Here is a 15,499-nt window from a genome sequence, read left to right on the forward strand (position 1 = left end):
CATTTGAGGATTTTTCTAATTCTTTGTGCCCGAAAAAGTATTGTTTATTTTTTCTTATTATGTAGAACAGGGATATTATCGCAGGTTCTCTGATATGCTGAAAATCATGGTGTGACTTTCATTAATATTGTTTGACTTTTTGGGTGTGTGTTGATTTGTGAAGTTTGATTTTTCACTTTTTGAACAACAATTTGACCGCAATATTGACATGAGGTAGCTAGTTTTTCCACTGTCTTGTTTTGGCACGCATAACATCATGAATATCTCTCTATTGAATATATGGTGCAAGGGGAGGGGTTATGGTTTTTATTCAGAGACTGACGCTCTGCCCCAGCGTTGGAATAAAACAAACGCTCAATTATTCAGGAAGCATTCCATCTCTCGCAAATGTCGAACTTTATATAAACACCCCAGACGGTGCTTAAACAGAAGGGGATTTTAGCCTTTTAATATGTATAAACGGTATAAATCTTTTATTAGCCGTTTAACGGTATAAATGTTAGGGTGTGCCTTGTAAACCAAAACCAGTGTCCCATATTGAACAAAATTAGGGAATATTTTGGATCTGATGGAAATGAAATATAAGCATGTTGTAATTCCCATGGTAAATCCAAATGATTAATTTTGATCAAGGTATTGGCAAAAGATTTACACAAGAAAAGTTCACTAGATTTGACATTAAGAGAACAGATCCCAAATTTTAAACTAAATGACTGAAATCAGTATAACAAGTTAGCCCCTTCTAGATAGTTCACTGTAAAATCGCCTATTATGAAAATTCCTGAATTTAGAACTCATAATATTGTACGTAAGTATAGTTAGCGAACCAAGCTTTTGAAAAGAGTGGGAGAAGTTTCAAAACGATATTTAAGGCTATAATATCAATCAGTTCTTGGTAACGAACTGTAGGTAATAAGCGGCCCGGCTCAATAATAATCGAAACTCTAGAAAATGGAGAATCGGCTTATTATGCTGATTTAAAATATATAAATTTCATTAAGTTTAGTCTTACCCATCAAAGGCTATGAGCCTGAGAAAGCTTGCCCGATTTTTTTAAAAAAAGAAGGAAAACCCCTTCTAAAATTCATAGACTATCAATGTAAATCACACCATCAGACTCAGCGTGTCAGAGAACTATACTATAGAGGTTTCAAGCTCCTATCTGCAAAAAAGTGGAATTTTGTATTTTTTTGCCAGAAGGAAGATCATGGATACGTGTTCATTTGTTTGTTTGTTTTTCCCCGGGTGATCTTGTCGACTCAGTGGTCCTAGAATATTGGAAGAGGGCTCATTCGAGCGAACAATTTTTCTCAAAGTTCTCCGGTCAAAATTTTGAGATAGCCATTTTGTTCAGCACAGTTGAAAGGTCGAACAACTGATTTTTGGATATATCATGACCCCCTACAGCCCCTGGGGAAAGGTTTAAGTTATAAAATTTGCCCGTTGTTTACGTATAGTATTTATTATTGGGAAGTATGCAGACATTTTCCGAGGGGGGGGTCAAATTTTCTGATGCGGGGACTTTCCACAGGGGAATTATCCATGGACACGGAAGTTTCCAGGGGATGGCTCTTTCAGGGGAAATTTTACATAGGGGAAGATTACCAGAATTCTTATACGACTTGCTTTCTCTTTCCAAGTCAATTTTTACGTCTTGCTTTCTCTTTGCCAAGTCAATTTTCTGCATGGAGATGTTAAAAATAACCTTCTAGGGTCACTTTTCGTCAGGGTTGAAATGTCCAGAGAATATATCCATGGGGAGGAGGCATTTTTCCGTGGAGGTGGGGTTAGATTTCTGGCATTATTTAAAAAATGATGAGACATTAAATAAAAAAAAAACACAAGTTTTTCAACCGAAATTAATTAGCAGAATTAAAACATAAAATGAACAGAAATTGTTGCGAGTATGAGGGGGTTTGCTCCTTTACAACGTCTTGATCTTTACGCTAAAGTTCGAGTTTTGCCCCAGTTCTTTAAAAACGACTCCCAAAAACACAAGGTTCGTTTAATTAGAACAATAATAAGCTTTCAAATAATTTCTTAGACCACACTGCTTTTCATTTACGAATAATTAAGCAAAGAGAAAACGGGTTTAATTTCGAAAAATCAGTGAACAAAAAATAAGATGTAAAAATGAAAATACACTTTAACTAAAAAATAGAAATATTCTGAATATTTCGGACCTACGTCTGGGAGCCTTTCACAACGAAAAGAAAAATTACAAACAACAAAAAAGAAGAATTTTTTTATAACGTAACATAGGAATATTATTTTTCGTGTGTTTAGTTGTCGTGTTTTTGTTTGTGTTATGTTTTAAAAAAAATGTGTTTCTTTTTTTTTGTCATTTGTAATTTTTTTCCGTTGAGAAAGGCTCCCGGACGTGGGGTCAAAATATTCTGATTATCTTTATTTTTTAGTTAAAGTGTAGTTTTGTTTTTATATTTTGTTTTTTTGCTCACTGCTTTGTCGAAATTAAAACCCTTTTTCTCTTTGCTTAATTTTTCGACAATAAGCTTTCTGTAAAAGTATTAAAAAACTTAAGCTCAAAAAGCGAGGTGTTGAGGAGGAGCAACCCCCTAATATGCGCAAAAAATTTTGTTCGTTTTAAGTTTTAATGTTGCTCATTACTTTCAGTTGAGAAAACTTATTTTTTTCATTTAATCACTACAGAAGGTTTTATTGAAGACTAGCCAAAAGGTCCGTGAAGCAGGCTTGCTGGCTTCTTGTCGCTTCCCTTTGCTCATTCAGGTAATGCTCAGGCATGATTTTGTGACATTATAAGAAAGATGCCACCCTCTCGCAGCAAAAAACTCAAAGTCCTCTTCTCATTCCACCCGAAAAAACTTTTCCTGAAATTATCGAATTCGTTTAAACAATTATAATATAACCTACTGTATAATGGGACAAGGAGACTTATTCGGGATAGAATCGCTTCAGTTTTTGGGGCTCGATGTAGTGATAATGACAGAGATGAAATTAACCAAAGCTTTTACGGGTGTTTAAAACCACTTTAAATTACTACATAGTCCTCGTTCTGTGGTTGAATTAAATAAAAAAAACAAGTTTTTATAACTGAAAGTAAGGAGCGACCTTAAAACGAACAGAAATTACTCCGTATATGAAAGGGGCTTTTCTCCCTCAACGCCCCGCTCTTTACGCTAAATTTTGACTCTTTCTCTTAACTCTACTTTTTAAAACAGTAAAAAACAGTGAAACACAAAGTGTCATTTTCTGGCAGAAAATGCGAAATTTCACATTTTTGTAAATAGGAGTTTGAAACTTCTGCATAAAGGTGCTCTGATACACTGAATCTGATTGTGTGATTTTCGTTAGAACTGTATGACTCTTAGGGGGTGTTTCTCTCTATTTTCTAAATTAAGGCAAATTTTCTCAAGCTCGTAGCTCTTAATGGGTAAGGCTAAACTTGATGAAACTTATATATTTAAAATCAGCATTAAAATGAGATTCTTTTGATGTAACTATTGGTACCAAAATTCCATTTTTAAGAGTTCCGGTTACTATTGAGCCGGGTTGCTCCTTACTACAGTTCGTTACCACTAACTGTTTGAAACAGGCTGTGCTGCTGTTAGCATACATGATACTGAAGAGGGCAATGAAAAAATTCAAAGTAGTTGGTAGGGGTAGTAAGCAAGTGTTTTCTAAGCAATATGTAAAAAAGAGCCTGTAGCTTTTAGTTTGTTTTTGCTTATCTTTATTCAGTACATCTTCAAAAGAGTGAGCCAGTGCTACTTAGTTCATGTTGCATTGTAAATATACTGTTTATAAATTTTTGGGCAGTTTTCATAGATGCAGAATAAGGCTTAACTTGTAGACGATCATTCTGGGCGAAAGTAGGCAAAAATTCTTCTTAAGGTTGTAATCGTGAACCAAGCAGTGATTTAACCATAATTGGTATTCTCTTTTTTGGTGTTAAGGATGAAAAGAACCAGATACTGACGACAAATGTGTGGCTTCAAATGGTAAGTGTGTATACTAAATGTGGGCACAATAAAATTCTTTAGCCACCTTATGTTGTACGTCCTTATCAATGTTGCTATTTAATTTGTAATGCTCTCTTTTTTATTTTGCCTTTTAAGGACGAGAAGAATCAACTTCTCATAACCAACATGTGGTTGAAATTGGTAAGTAGGAATGCGGACTGCGTTTGCAAGGCATGGATCTTTCCCCCGCATGAACTAATCCCTGTTGGAACTTATTGCATAAAAGAACAATGCTTAAAATAATCTACTTCTAGAAAAACAAAATATGATATTTAAAAGATTAAAGGAATTAAACCTTGTTGCAGCTGTATTTGTACTGAAACGAAAGAATCAGATCATGCGAACCAACATAACGCTTCTCGTTCATGGATGTAAAAAATCCAAAGAATTAATTACACATATGTTTTTCAATTGAATGTTGTGTGCTTCTAAGTCCAATATTCTGAAAACATGTCGAAGGGCAATAATGTCGTGAAACATAAGTTTAAAATTTTGAGGTACAACTATAACTTTAATTCAGTGCACTAGGCAACATACTTTAAAATTAGTTTTATTCTCTACTGTTTTCTATGCACCAGATATTTCATCTTTCGGTTAACACAAAGCAACTGACAAGACTCCCTTATCTGAAATTTGGCTCCTCTCCTGGACTCAAGATTTATGTGTCACAGTGTGTCCAGGAAAAGGTGCATGGAACAATACAAATTGCTAAGCCTTTATTAAATTTAGGATTTGTTGATTGATTTCATCTCTAAAAGTAAAAGAAAAGAAGATTGTTACAAGACATCACGTATTAACTCCTTCTACAAATTTCTATCAGCATAACGTGCCGCACAGGGGGAGCTTTTAAGGCAGAGTACTTAGACTTTTTCTATAACAGTAAAAAAATCATTTCTCTCGTTAAATACACTAGATTTTACTATAGGAAAGGAACAATAAAATGATGTTGGCTCAAAATTTATTCTAGATTACATTGAAAATTCATATTCTTTCTAGTTTAATTTAATCTTTAAATTATTTTTGCTTTTTTTTTTCGTCCAACACTCAATTTCCGTCATACTGTGATGGAAATACAACACAAGCTTGTATTTTTTACATACTGACAACTTTCACTTTTATTATTCCTCTGTTCTAAGCATTTTTCCAGCAGTATTTATTATGAATTTGTTTCAACTTGGAAAATGAAGGATGATAAATTTTTAACCTTTGAACATGAGGCTCAGTCCAATTTTTTCCGGAATAGAAATGGTAAAAGCTTTAGAAGCGTAGAATTTTAAAGTTTTTTTTTTAAGTTTTAAGTTTAAATCGAAATCACAAGATCTTTCAAGAAGCCTCAAGATTCTCAATCTCCTAATAATTAATTATGACAACTCTTGTCTACGATGTATTTATCCTTCTTCTAAAAAATGACAATTCTAACAAACTGACGCATGCAAAATGTCTTATGTTAAAAATGTTTAATTTAGCTACAAAGTTCCAATGTTCCAAAATTAAATTTGCATTCAATGATATCAAGAGCCATCGTGACTACCAACAAAGTAAAAGACTAAATAGATGGTCATTTTAGGAAATATGCTCAAATTTTTCATGCTGAAATTTAAAGCGTATTACCCCTACAAACTTCTACCCTTTTGCATGAGTGCAATGAGCATGGAATGAATGAATGACTTATTATTTAGTTTTTGCTTATAAGACCAAGTACAAGACAATATGATATCAGGCTATAGCCATAATGTTTTAGTTACAACTGCAAGCTAGTGTAGAACAAACCATGGTCCATAAAAACGTTTTAAAGAAAAGAAAAACAACACTCTCATGAAAAAAACTGACATTTGTAGCTGATTCAGAAATGCTTACTATCATTTTGATTAAGTCTTAATAGTTACTTTCATAAAGTTAGCACGTAGATATTGGAACTTCCTTTCAAATGAGCTCTTTAACAGCTCTGTGTGCTGTTCCAACTCCCCGCTAGTGGTGACAAAAAAAACAAAAATAATAACACATCATTGCTACCATAGTGGCGTTATTTCGTCAAAATCCATGAGAAGGGGGGATTTGGAGCAGATTTTACCAAGTCAAGTGAAAATGACCGTGAAAAATGAGCCATTTAGTAGGCTTATCACTAAGGCAAAGGTATGCTAGAGAAAACTTATCTGTTTCTGTGGATGCTTGAATTATGTAGGCCTATCTTAGCTTTGACGAGATTTTTGAAGATGCTAAATTCTGTTTTATAGCAAATTACGCTCCTGATACAGGTGATTTTCCTTGTTGTTTAATCCAGGCGTCATGGTTGTTGACAATATCGATTTCAATTTTGTAGGCTACTTCTTGTATAAGTCCAACGCTATTTTTGAGGGTTTCCACTTCCAGCCTATTTTTTGAAATTTCCATAATTTGGTTTCTATTTTAAACATTTTGCCATTAAGACTTTAATGTAAATTCTATTAGTAATTGCCATCCCTGAATCAACAACAAATGCAAATTTTTTCTCACTAATCTGTTTTTTAAAGTTTTTTTTTTTTTTTTACTTTTGGCCCTGGTTCATCCTTTAATAGATTGCAGTTATCGCTGCAAAAGGGAAAGTTGATTGTGAAAACAAATTTACGGGAAATTCGAACAATATGATGATACCCTTCGAAAATGTCAAAATGAATAAAAATAAAAATTCAGTTCAAAATAAAAATTCATCATTTGGAATTGCCATTGTCAGTTATTTATGTAGGCCTATCTTAGCTTTGACAAGATTTTTGAAGATGCTAAATTCTGTTTTATAGCAAATTACGCTCCTGATACAGGTGATTTTCCTTGTTGTTTAATCCAGGCGTCATGGTTGTTGACAATATTGATTTCAATTTTGTAGGCTACTTCTTGTATAAGTCCAACGCTATTTTTGAGGGTTTCCACTTCCAGCCTATTTTTCGAAATTTCCATAATTTGGTTTCTATTTTAAACATTTTGCCATTAAGACTTTAATGTTAAATTCTATTAGTAATTGCCATCCCTGAATCAACAACAAATGCAAATTTTTTCTCACTAATCTGTTTTTTAAAGTTTTTTTTTTTTTTTACTTTTGGCCCTGGTTCATCCTTTAATAGATTGCAGTTATCGCTGCAAAAGGGAAAGTTGATTGTGAAAACAAATTTACGGGAAATTCGAACAATATGATGATACCCTTCGAAAATGTCAAAATGAATAAAAATAAAAATTCAGTTCAAAATAAAAATTCATCATTTGGAATTGCCATTGTCAATTATTTATCACGGGGAGATTACAGTCCCACTTCTTGAAAAACCAAAGAGAAATCACTTTTTTTGCATAGGTGAAAAGATCTGTATCATCTTTTCAATTGTTTTTTTTGTTTTCTTTACCGCTAGTGGGCACTGAAACATCGTAGAGAAATGTTTAAGGGCTCATTTGAGAGTAAATGCTATAGCTATGTGCTTTGCAAGTACTGAAACATAATTTTTAAACTTAAATACTATCTTTGGCAGAAAATGTATCTTTATTTACAAGATTATTTCATATTGTGTATGATGTCGTATTTGACTAACTCTGCTGCCTCGTTCCCTGGGGTTGGATCTCTAGTATATCCATCTGAAAAAAAAACCGAAGGTCTTTTTTCTTTTGTGTAATATATGATATAATCGCAAGAATCGTCGCTGCAGCAGCATTTTAATTAATATTAATGTAGGTCAAAGTCAGAATTAACATTTACTGAGCCATATTATGACCTGATGTACAAATTTATAGTCTCACAACTCATTGAAAGGAAGTGTTGATTTCGCACTTTCGGAAGAAATCTAATCCAATGCTTTGACGACATCCACAAACTTAAGAAATTCCTAATTGTTACTTTTGTGACATAGTAAACAACGATAAGTCTGCTAATAATTTTTTTTTTTTTTTCATTACTTTAAAGACTGACTTGGGTAAAATCGTTGTCATCAAGTATGTTCTTTACTAAAACTCAGTAAGAGAATGCCATAAGATTTGTTTTGTGTGTGACATGTATTTAAGTAAATTGTTCGTAATCTAGCTTAATTATTCTAATTAGATTCCAATTAAATTCGTAAGAAGTGGATCTAGTGCACCCAGTAAGAAAGATCAAGAGTTTGCAATCGTAAATGCAGCGGTAGCAGCAGCCTAATAAAAGACGAATACGTCCCGTAATAACAAAAAAATAGTCCGAAACCTCTAAAAATGGTGTCAGATCAAAACTCAAAGAACATCATTGGAACTACCTTAGCAAAAACCCCTTTAAAGGAGACTTACAGTCCCTTTGCTTGAACAACAAGGCAAATCTATTGGCTTGAAAAACAAAGAAAGTGAATGAAACCACGATGTTCTGCATCAAAAGCTTTTTTTCCTCCACTGCTAGCTGAGCACTGGAACATCACACAGAGCTGTTTAATGGCTCATTTTAAAGGAAAGGGCTGAATCTATTTGCTTTTGTAATTACCAAAAACACAATTTAAAATAAACCTGAAGATAATAGAAATTTAGAAATAGAAGATAATAGAAAAAAATAATAAAATTTAATCTTCTTTACAGAAAACTGTATTTTTGTATACAAGTATAGAACAAGCCTCTTTTGAAAAGTTGCAACTCTGGGATGTTGTGTCATATCTAGACAAATTTACTGCCTGATTGCCTGGGATTTATCTTTTACTATACCAACTAAGAAAAAGCCATAGGTTAATTCCTGTGTGTAATTACCAAAATTATAGCAAAGAACGAACTCTAGCCCATAGTAGCTGAAATATTAAAATAAATAATTATATGCATGATGATTAAACAAGCTTATCTTTTGACAAGATAATATAAGCTTCTTTTGAAAATTTGTTTCTCTGGGGTGAAGTGCCATATTTGACTGATATCGCTGCAAGGCCTGTTTGGGGTAGTTAATACAGGCCACCAATTTTTGTCGCATAATTTGAGAAACTGGATTCAGATGCCGAAACACTAAAAAATGACAACCTGTCGCTGTTTTCATATGGTTCAACACTGGTTTTTCATTCAGTTGAATTTTAGATTTTTCAAGGGTATAGCTTGTTTTAGCTGATACGGGAATGGAAAAAGTTTAGTTGATGTATATGACAAGCAACTTTTCTAGTGTTTGTTTTCAGCATGATTGTTGTGTCTTTCAGTTCTTGGAACTGAGCATCTGCATATACCGATAATTTAATGCTTTAAGCTTATTTGTTGCTTTACCGACTATACCGCATTCCTACAAACCGTTTTTTTTCGTTCTTCTTCTTTATTCTTAAGAAAAAGGTAAGTAATAGAACTCGTAAGCACGCTCAGTTAACCAAGCACATGTGTGGAAGTTTCTAAATGTTCGTACCTGACAAAGCAACATGAATTTGTCAGTTTTTATTTGTCTACCAGTTGTTTAAAGTTCGTAATTAAGATTTAACCGTTTTTACATCAGAGTGTAACATATTACAGCATTACACAACATTTCATTGTTGTGTCTAAATCTGTCCAATTCCAGTAACTTCCATCTGAAAAAGATCGTTTGACCCTTTCAGTGAGAATTATGTCATTTGACCTAATTATATTTTGACAAAGATATTTTGCTTGAATTTTCTTCGAAGTTTAACATTGTATTAATTTTTAAATTAGTCATGATTAAAGTTTTTACTTCAATATATATATTTACGCTTATCCTTATGCTAACGAATCAAAAAAAAAAAAAAAACTAAATGGGTAACTTAAACCAGATACATGCCTCGAGAACACATTTTAGAGTACGAGTATACTTGTTTGCATTAAATTATTTGTTGCTGCAACCAGGACCTTCTAATCATGATTGTAGCAATTGAATGTTTGAAAATGCATCTAAAGAAATATCAAATGAAAAAAAATACCAGTGGTAGCTTATTCAAAATTGGTAAATATTATTTCGGTTAATCTTTACATTAAAGGGTTATTTGGCAACACATTCACGTAAATCTTCAAAAAGAAACCTTTCTAAAATGGCATGAGATTCAAACCAATGGCTCGCCTTTGAAAATACTATTGTCGAAAACCCTGGTCATGACGCTTACGCCCCACCTTGAACAACAAGGTAAATCGCGTTTTCCATGGGTAGTATTGATGTGTCCTCTTTTTTATTTTATTTTTTTCGCCGCTAGTGGTGCTTTGAATCATCATGGGATGTTAAAGAGCTTATTTAAAAGCTTATTTTTATATCTAATCTTTTATATAAATGAGGTTTGACAATGCTTTATACAGCGCAATTTCAGAGGCAACGCTGTTGCGTTGCCTATGGTAAAGGCCATACGGCTTCAATGTTTTATTATTTAATTATTAATTGTTTCTTTTCCCAGAAGCACTTCATATGGAAGGGGTGGTCATAAAATTGAATAGAGGGCTCATTCGATTGGAAATCGGAATTTCTAGCGCACTTTTTAAGAGTCAAAGTGATCGCAAGGGAACTAAACCCCATCCCTGCGCCTTTCCCCCCAAACCCATCCGATAAAAATGTTGCGATAATTATTTCGTCAAAAACAGTCCAAACATCAGACAGTCAAACTCCGGGTTCGTCACAAACCCCCAGAGCCCAGGGGCAGGCGTTGTAAGTTATCCCCTGGGGGCATATATGGTTCTTATGGAAGCTTTACTCGTATAAACTTCAAAGGTTGGCTCATTTGATTGGGAACTGAAATTTCTAGTTACATTATTATGAGTCAAAAGGCATCGGAGGGCAGATATCGCCTCCTCCACATGCGCACACACCCTTTTTTCCCAATCCAAATTTTGAGATTGTCAGTTTGTTTGAAATAGTCCAAAGATCAGATAACAAAAACTTCGAGGTAACCCCCATGTAACCCCCTTGTAACATGTCCTGGGGGCTTATAAGGTTTCTATAGAAGAAGTGGTCGCATAAACGTCAGAGGGGAATCAAATGATTTGGAATCGAATCTTCTAATTCCCCTTTTAAGAGTCAAAAGTAACCCGATGGAAACTAGCCTTCCACTCCAACCATCTTTTCCCCAAATGCATCCTATCGAATTTTTTGTTTAGCCACTTAGACAAAAGATCATATAAAAAAAAAACTCCAGGAGTAACACAACCCCCCAGAACCTGGAGAAAAGTGTTGTAAATTATGTCCTGGGGGCATATAAGGTGTTTATGAAAGGGATGGTCAGATAAATTTCGGAGGGAGATCATTCAATTGTAAATAAGAATTTCTAGTGCTGTTTTTAAGAGCCAAAAGTGATAGGACGGCAGCTACAGCCCCTCCCAAGGCCGTTTGCCCTCAAGTGTATCCAATCAAATTTTAAGGCAGCTATTAGTTTCAAAATAGTTTAAAGATTAAATAACAAAACTGAGGAGTCGATAAATCCCCCACAACCCGAGAGGAAATGTTGTAAGCTATACCCCGAAGGGTAGATAAGGTTTCATGTAAGGAGTGGTCGTATAAACACCAGAGGTGGCATATTTGATCGGACATCGTTTTTAACAGTCATCAAAAGTGATCGGTGGGTATACCCCCACCCTCTTTTCCTCAAATGCATCCGATCAAAATTTTGAGATAGCTATTTCGTTTGACATCTTCCAATGATCAGATGACAAAAATTTCGGGGTCAGCATACCCCCCTCAAAACCCAGGAGAAGCGTTGTAACTTATGCCCCGTGGGTATATAAGTTATTTTATGAAAGAGATTTTAGCATAAACTTCGGGGGAGGACGCAAATAATTAGAAATTAAAAGTTCCAGTTACCTTTTTAAGAGTCAAAATTGATCTGATGGCAACTAGCCTCCCCCACCAACCCTAGGGCCAGAAGGTTCCATTGTTGAATTTTTCCAGAGGCACTTCATACGAAGGGAATAGTCATATAAACTTCAGAGGGGCTCATTCAATTGGAAATCGGAAGCTATTGTGACTTTCCTAAGAGTCAAAAGTGAACGGAAGGCAAATGGCCCCCACGCCCCTTTCCCCCAAATACATCTGATAAAATTTCAAAAATAGTTCGAAGATCAGAAAACAAAAACTTAGGGGCCAACACAACCCCACAGGGCCTAGAGGGAGGCGTTTTATGGTTATGCCAAGGGGGCATACAATGTTCTTATGGAAGGGCTGCTCGTATAAACTTAAGAAGGGGGTATATTTGATCGGAAATTGAAAGTTATGGTTCACTTTAATAGTAAAAAGATCGGAGTTCAACTAGACCCCCGTGCCCTTCTTTCACCTAACCCATCCGATAAAAAGTTTGAGATAGCGATTTTATTGAAAATAGTTCAAACATCAGATAACAAAAACTTCGAAGTTTACACAACACCTCCAAAGCCCAGTTGCAATTGCTTTACGTTATGCCCCGGAGTCATATAAGGTTTTATGTAAGGGGTGGGTGTTTAAATTTCAGAAGTAGCTCATTTGATTGGAAATTGAAAGTCAAAGTTGTACTTTTAAGAGTTAAAAGTGATCGAGTGATCTTTTCCTTAGATGCATCCGATCAATTTGAGATAGCCATTTTTTTTAAATAGTCCAACGATGAAATAACAAAACTTCAGGGTTAACATACCCCCCTGAGCCTAGAGAAACTAAGGGTTGTAACTTGTGCCCCAGGAGCACCTTAGGTTCTTATGGAAGAGGTGGTCTTATAAACTTCGGATGGGACTCAAATGATTGGAAATTCAAAGTTTTTAGTTCCCAATTTTAGAGTCAAAAGTGACCCGATAACAACTAGCCCCCCCCCTACTAAACCTCTTTTTCACAAATGTGTCTGATCAAATTCTATATATAGCCATTTTGGTCGAACTAGACCAAAAATCATGTAACATAAACTCCAGGAATAACATAGCCCCCAGAACCCAGGGGCAAGTGTTGTAAATTATGTCACAGGGGCATATAATGTTCTTGAGGAAGGGATGATAGTATAAACTTCGGACGGGCTCGTCCGATTTTATATCAGAATTTCTAGTGCTCTTTTTAAGAGTAAAAGTGATAGGAGGGCAACTAGACCCCTCCAAGGCCCTTTTTCCCCAAATGCATCCGATTAAAACTGTGAGATAGCAATTTTGTTAAAAATAATTTAAAGATAAAATAATAGAAATTCAGGGGTTGACACAACCCCAGTACCCGGGGGAAATTTCAGTAATTAGCATCATTTTATATCAAATATTCAGTTTAATTTATTAGGTCTGTCCAAAACTGTTCAACACAAATATAGCTTCACTACAAACAAGGGTTTGGATACTGCTCCCTTCCCTAACTGTAAAAGTCTAAAGCTTACTGCGTCATTGGTGCTACACTGAAAAAAAAAACATTACAAATATCTTCTTTTCCAGTTATTACAGCCTTGAAAATGAAAATTAAATTCCTACCCCCCCCCCCCCCGAGTCCAGAGGTAAGTATTTTACGCTCCACCCCGGGGGCATATATGGTTTTATGTAAGGGATGGTCGTATAAACTTCAAAGGTAGCTCATTTGATTGAAATTTGAAACTTCCAGTTACATTTTTAAGAGTCAAAAGTGATCGATTGGATCTTTTCCTGAAATGCATTCGATCAATTTGAGATAGCTGCTTTTATTTAAATAGTCCAACGATGAGATAACAAGAATTTTGGGGTTAACATACCCGCCCCCGAGCCCAGGGAACTAAAGGTTCTAACTTGTGCCCGGAGGCATATTAGGATCTTATGGAAGAGGTTGTCTTATAAAATTCGGAGGGGACTCAAAAGATTTGAAACTAAAAGTTTTAGTTCCAAATTTAAGAGTCAAAACTGATCCAATAGCAACTAGCCTCCCCCCAACCAACCCTCTTTTCCCCAAATGCGTCTGATTGCATTTCTTATATGGCGGTTCTCTTTGAAATAGAACAAAAATCATGTAACAAAATGTCCAGGGATAACATAGCCCCCAGAACCCAGGGGCAAGTGTTGTTAATTATGCCCCCGGGGCATATAAGGTTTTTGTAGGAGGGATGGTAGCATAAACTTCGGACAGGCCTCATTCGATTGTAGATTGGAATTTCTAGTCCTCTTTTTAAGAGTCATAGTGATCGGAGGGCAACTAGCCCTCTCCAAGGCATTTTATTCCTAACACATCTGAATTTTGTTCAAAATAGTTCAAAGATAAAATAGCTTACCCCAGAGCCCAGGGGTAAGTGTTGTAAATTTTGCACCGGGGACATATAAGGTTCTTATGCGAGGGTTTCGAAAATAGTTCAAAGATCAGATAAGCCCAAACCTCAACCCCACTCAATAAACTTATGAACGATATTCTTTTCCAAAACTTAAAGCAGCTGACCCCTGGACTTCTCTGCATGGCCCGACTCCCGCCCACACTCCCCCCCCCAAAAGGAAAAAAACATATTAGCGATATTGAATTCCAAAAATTATGGGAATTCATCCCTGGCCCTCCATGGCCTGACCCTCACCTCCAGAAAAACAACAATAACTTATCAAATATTTAGTTGTTTTTATTTGCCCGAGACCCCTCCCTCCCCCCCCAAAAAAATGGTCAATGATAAATCAGGGAAGCTGACCCCTGGCCATCCCTTCATGGCCCAATCCCCCTCCCAAAATCAACGAAACTACTAGTGATATTTTATTCAAAAAATCTTTTGAGTTCAGTTTAATTTTATTAGCTCTTTCCAAAACTGTTCAAGATACCTCTATTAATCAATACAAACAAGAGTTCGGCTGCTGCCTGTTTCCCCAACAGTAAAAGCATAAGGCCTACTGCGTATTTGGCGTTTTATTAAAACGAATTACATTACAAATATTTTATTTTGTATTTATAACAACATTGAAAATAAGATGAAAATTGCAATGAAACCAGACCAGGATTTACCAACAGGCCCATTAGGCCCTGCGGCTTTCAACATTCCCGAAGTTTTGAGGATTCTCCCGAAATTTTTCAAGAACGGAGCGGCAACAATGCTTGGGCCTAGAAGTGTCAAAGCTTTAAACCCAGCCCTGAGGGAAACAAAATTTCCCTTTTTTTAAGATTTATTTGTTCATTTATATTAGTACCTATTGTATTTTTGTTTGCTATGATTGTTTATTTAATTTCTGTTCGTTTTAAGTTTCATTTATACTTCATTAGCAAAATATTTTTATTCGTTTCAGGCTTGGTTTGCATATTCAGTTTAAGCTTTACTCGTTTTAGGATCTATTTATTCATTTATATTAGTACCTATTGTACGTTTTTTTTGCTATGATTGCTTATTTAATTTCTGTTCACTTTGGGTTTTATTTGTTCTTTAATATTAGTTTCTGGTCGTTTTGAGTTCAATTCAATTCAGTTCAATTCGTGTATTAACAAAAAACAAATCACACACTGTAAACTAACTACACCCTAAGAGAGCACTGCCCGTAACGGGTGACAGTATTCATTCAGTCATCAAGAAAAGAAATATGAGGTAAGAAAAGAAAACAATCGTAAATTAATATATAAAAAAAACATAGAGAACTATCGGTACAAGAAATTAGGATCTAATTTAATATTTTCCAATAAGAAGCTTTTAATCTTACTTTTGAACTCT

The 15,499-nt window shown here is 35.0% G+C and overlaps 1 protein-coding gene and 1 long non-coding RNA gene across 16 annotated transcripts in view; one reads left to right on the forward strand and one right to left on the reverse strand.

Moving 5' to 3' along the window:
- The window catches only part of LOC136030245 (neuronal acetylcholine receptor subunit alpha-7-like), a 189,257-nt gene that overhangs the window by 99,492 nt on the left and 74,266 nt on the right, over positions 1-15,499 (forward strand). For 8 of the 14 annotated variants that reach the window (XM_065709073.1, XM_065709081.1, XM_065709077.1 and 5 more), the window contains one exon: positions 4,098-4,142. The exons of 1 other annotated variant lie outside the window; for it this stretch is intronic. In XM_065709073.1, coding sequence (XP_065565145.1) covers positions 4,098-4,142 — 45 coding nt within the window. Of the gene's footprint in view, positions 1-3,935; positions 3,981-4,097; positions 4,143-15,499 lie in introns of all 14 variants that reach the window. 5 more of the 14 variants (XM_065709076.1, XM_065709086.1, XM_065709079.1 and 2 more) reach the window with 1 other exon arrangement.
- Positions 8,693-15,499, reverse strand: part of LOC136030248 (uncharacterized) — a 48,192-nt gene continuing 41,385 nt past the window's right edge. For both annotated transcript variants that reach the window (XR_010618221.1, XR_010618222.1), the window contains exon 2: positions 8,693-8,963. This is a non-coding gene — a long non-coding RNA (uncharacterized LOC136030248). The remainder of the gene's footprint in view (positions 8,964-15,499) is intronic.

Source organism: Artemia franciscana, chromosome 8 (genome assembly GCF_032884065.1).
Source record: "Artemia franciscana chromosome 8, ASM3288406v1, whole genome shotgun sequence".
In the NCBI taxonomy this organism is placed as follows: domain Eukaryota; kingdom Metazoa; phylum Arthropoda; class Branchiopoda; order Anostraca; family Artemiidae; genus Artemia; species Artemia franciscana.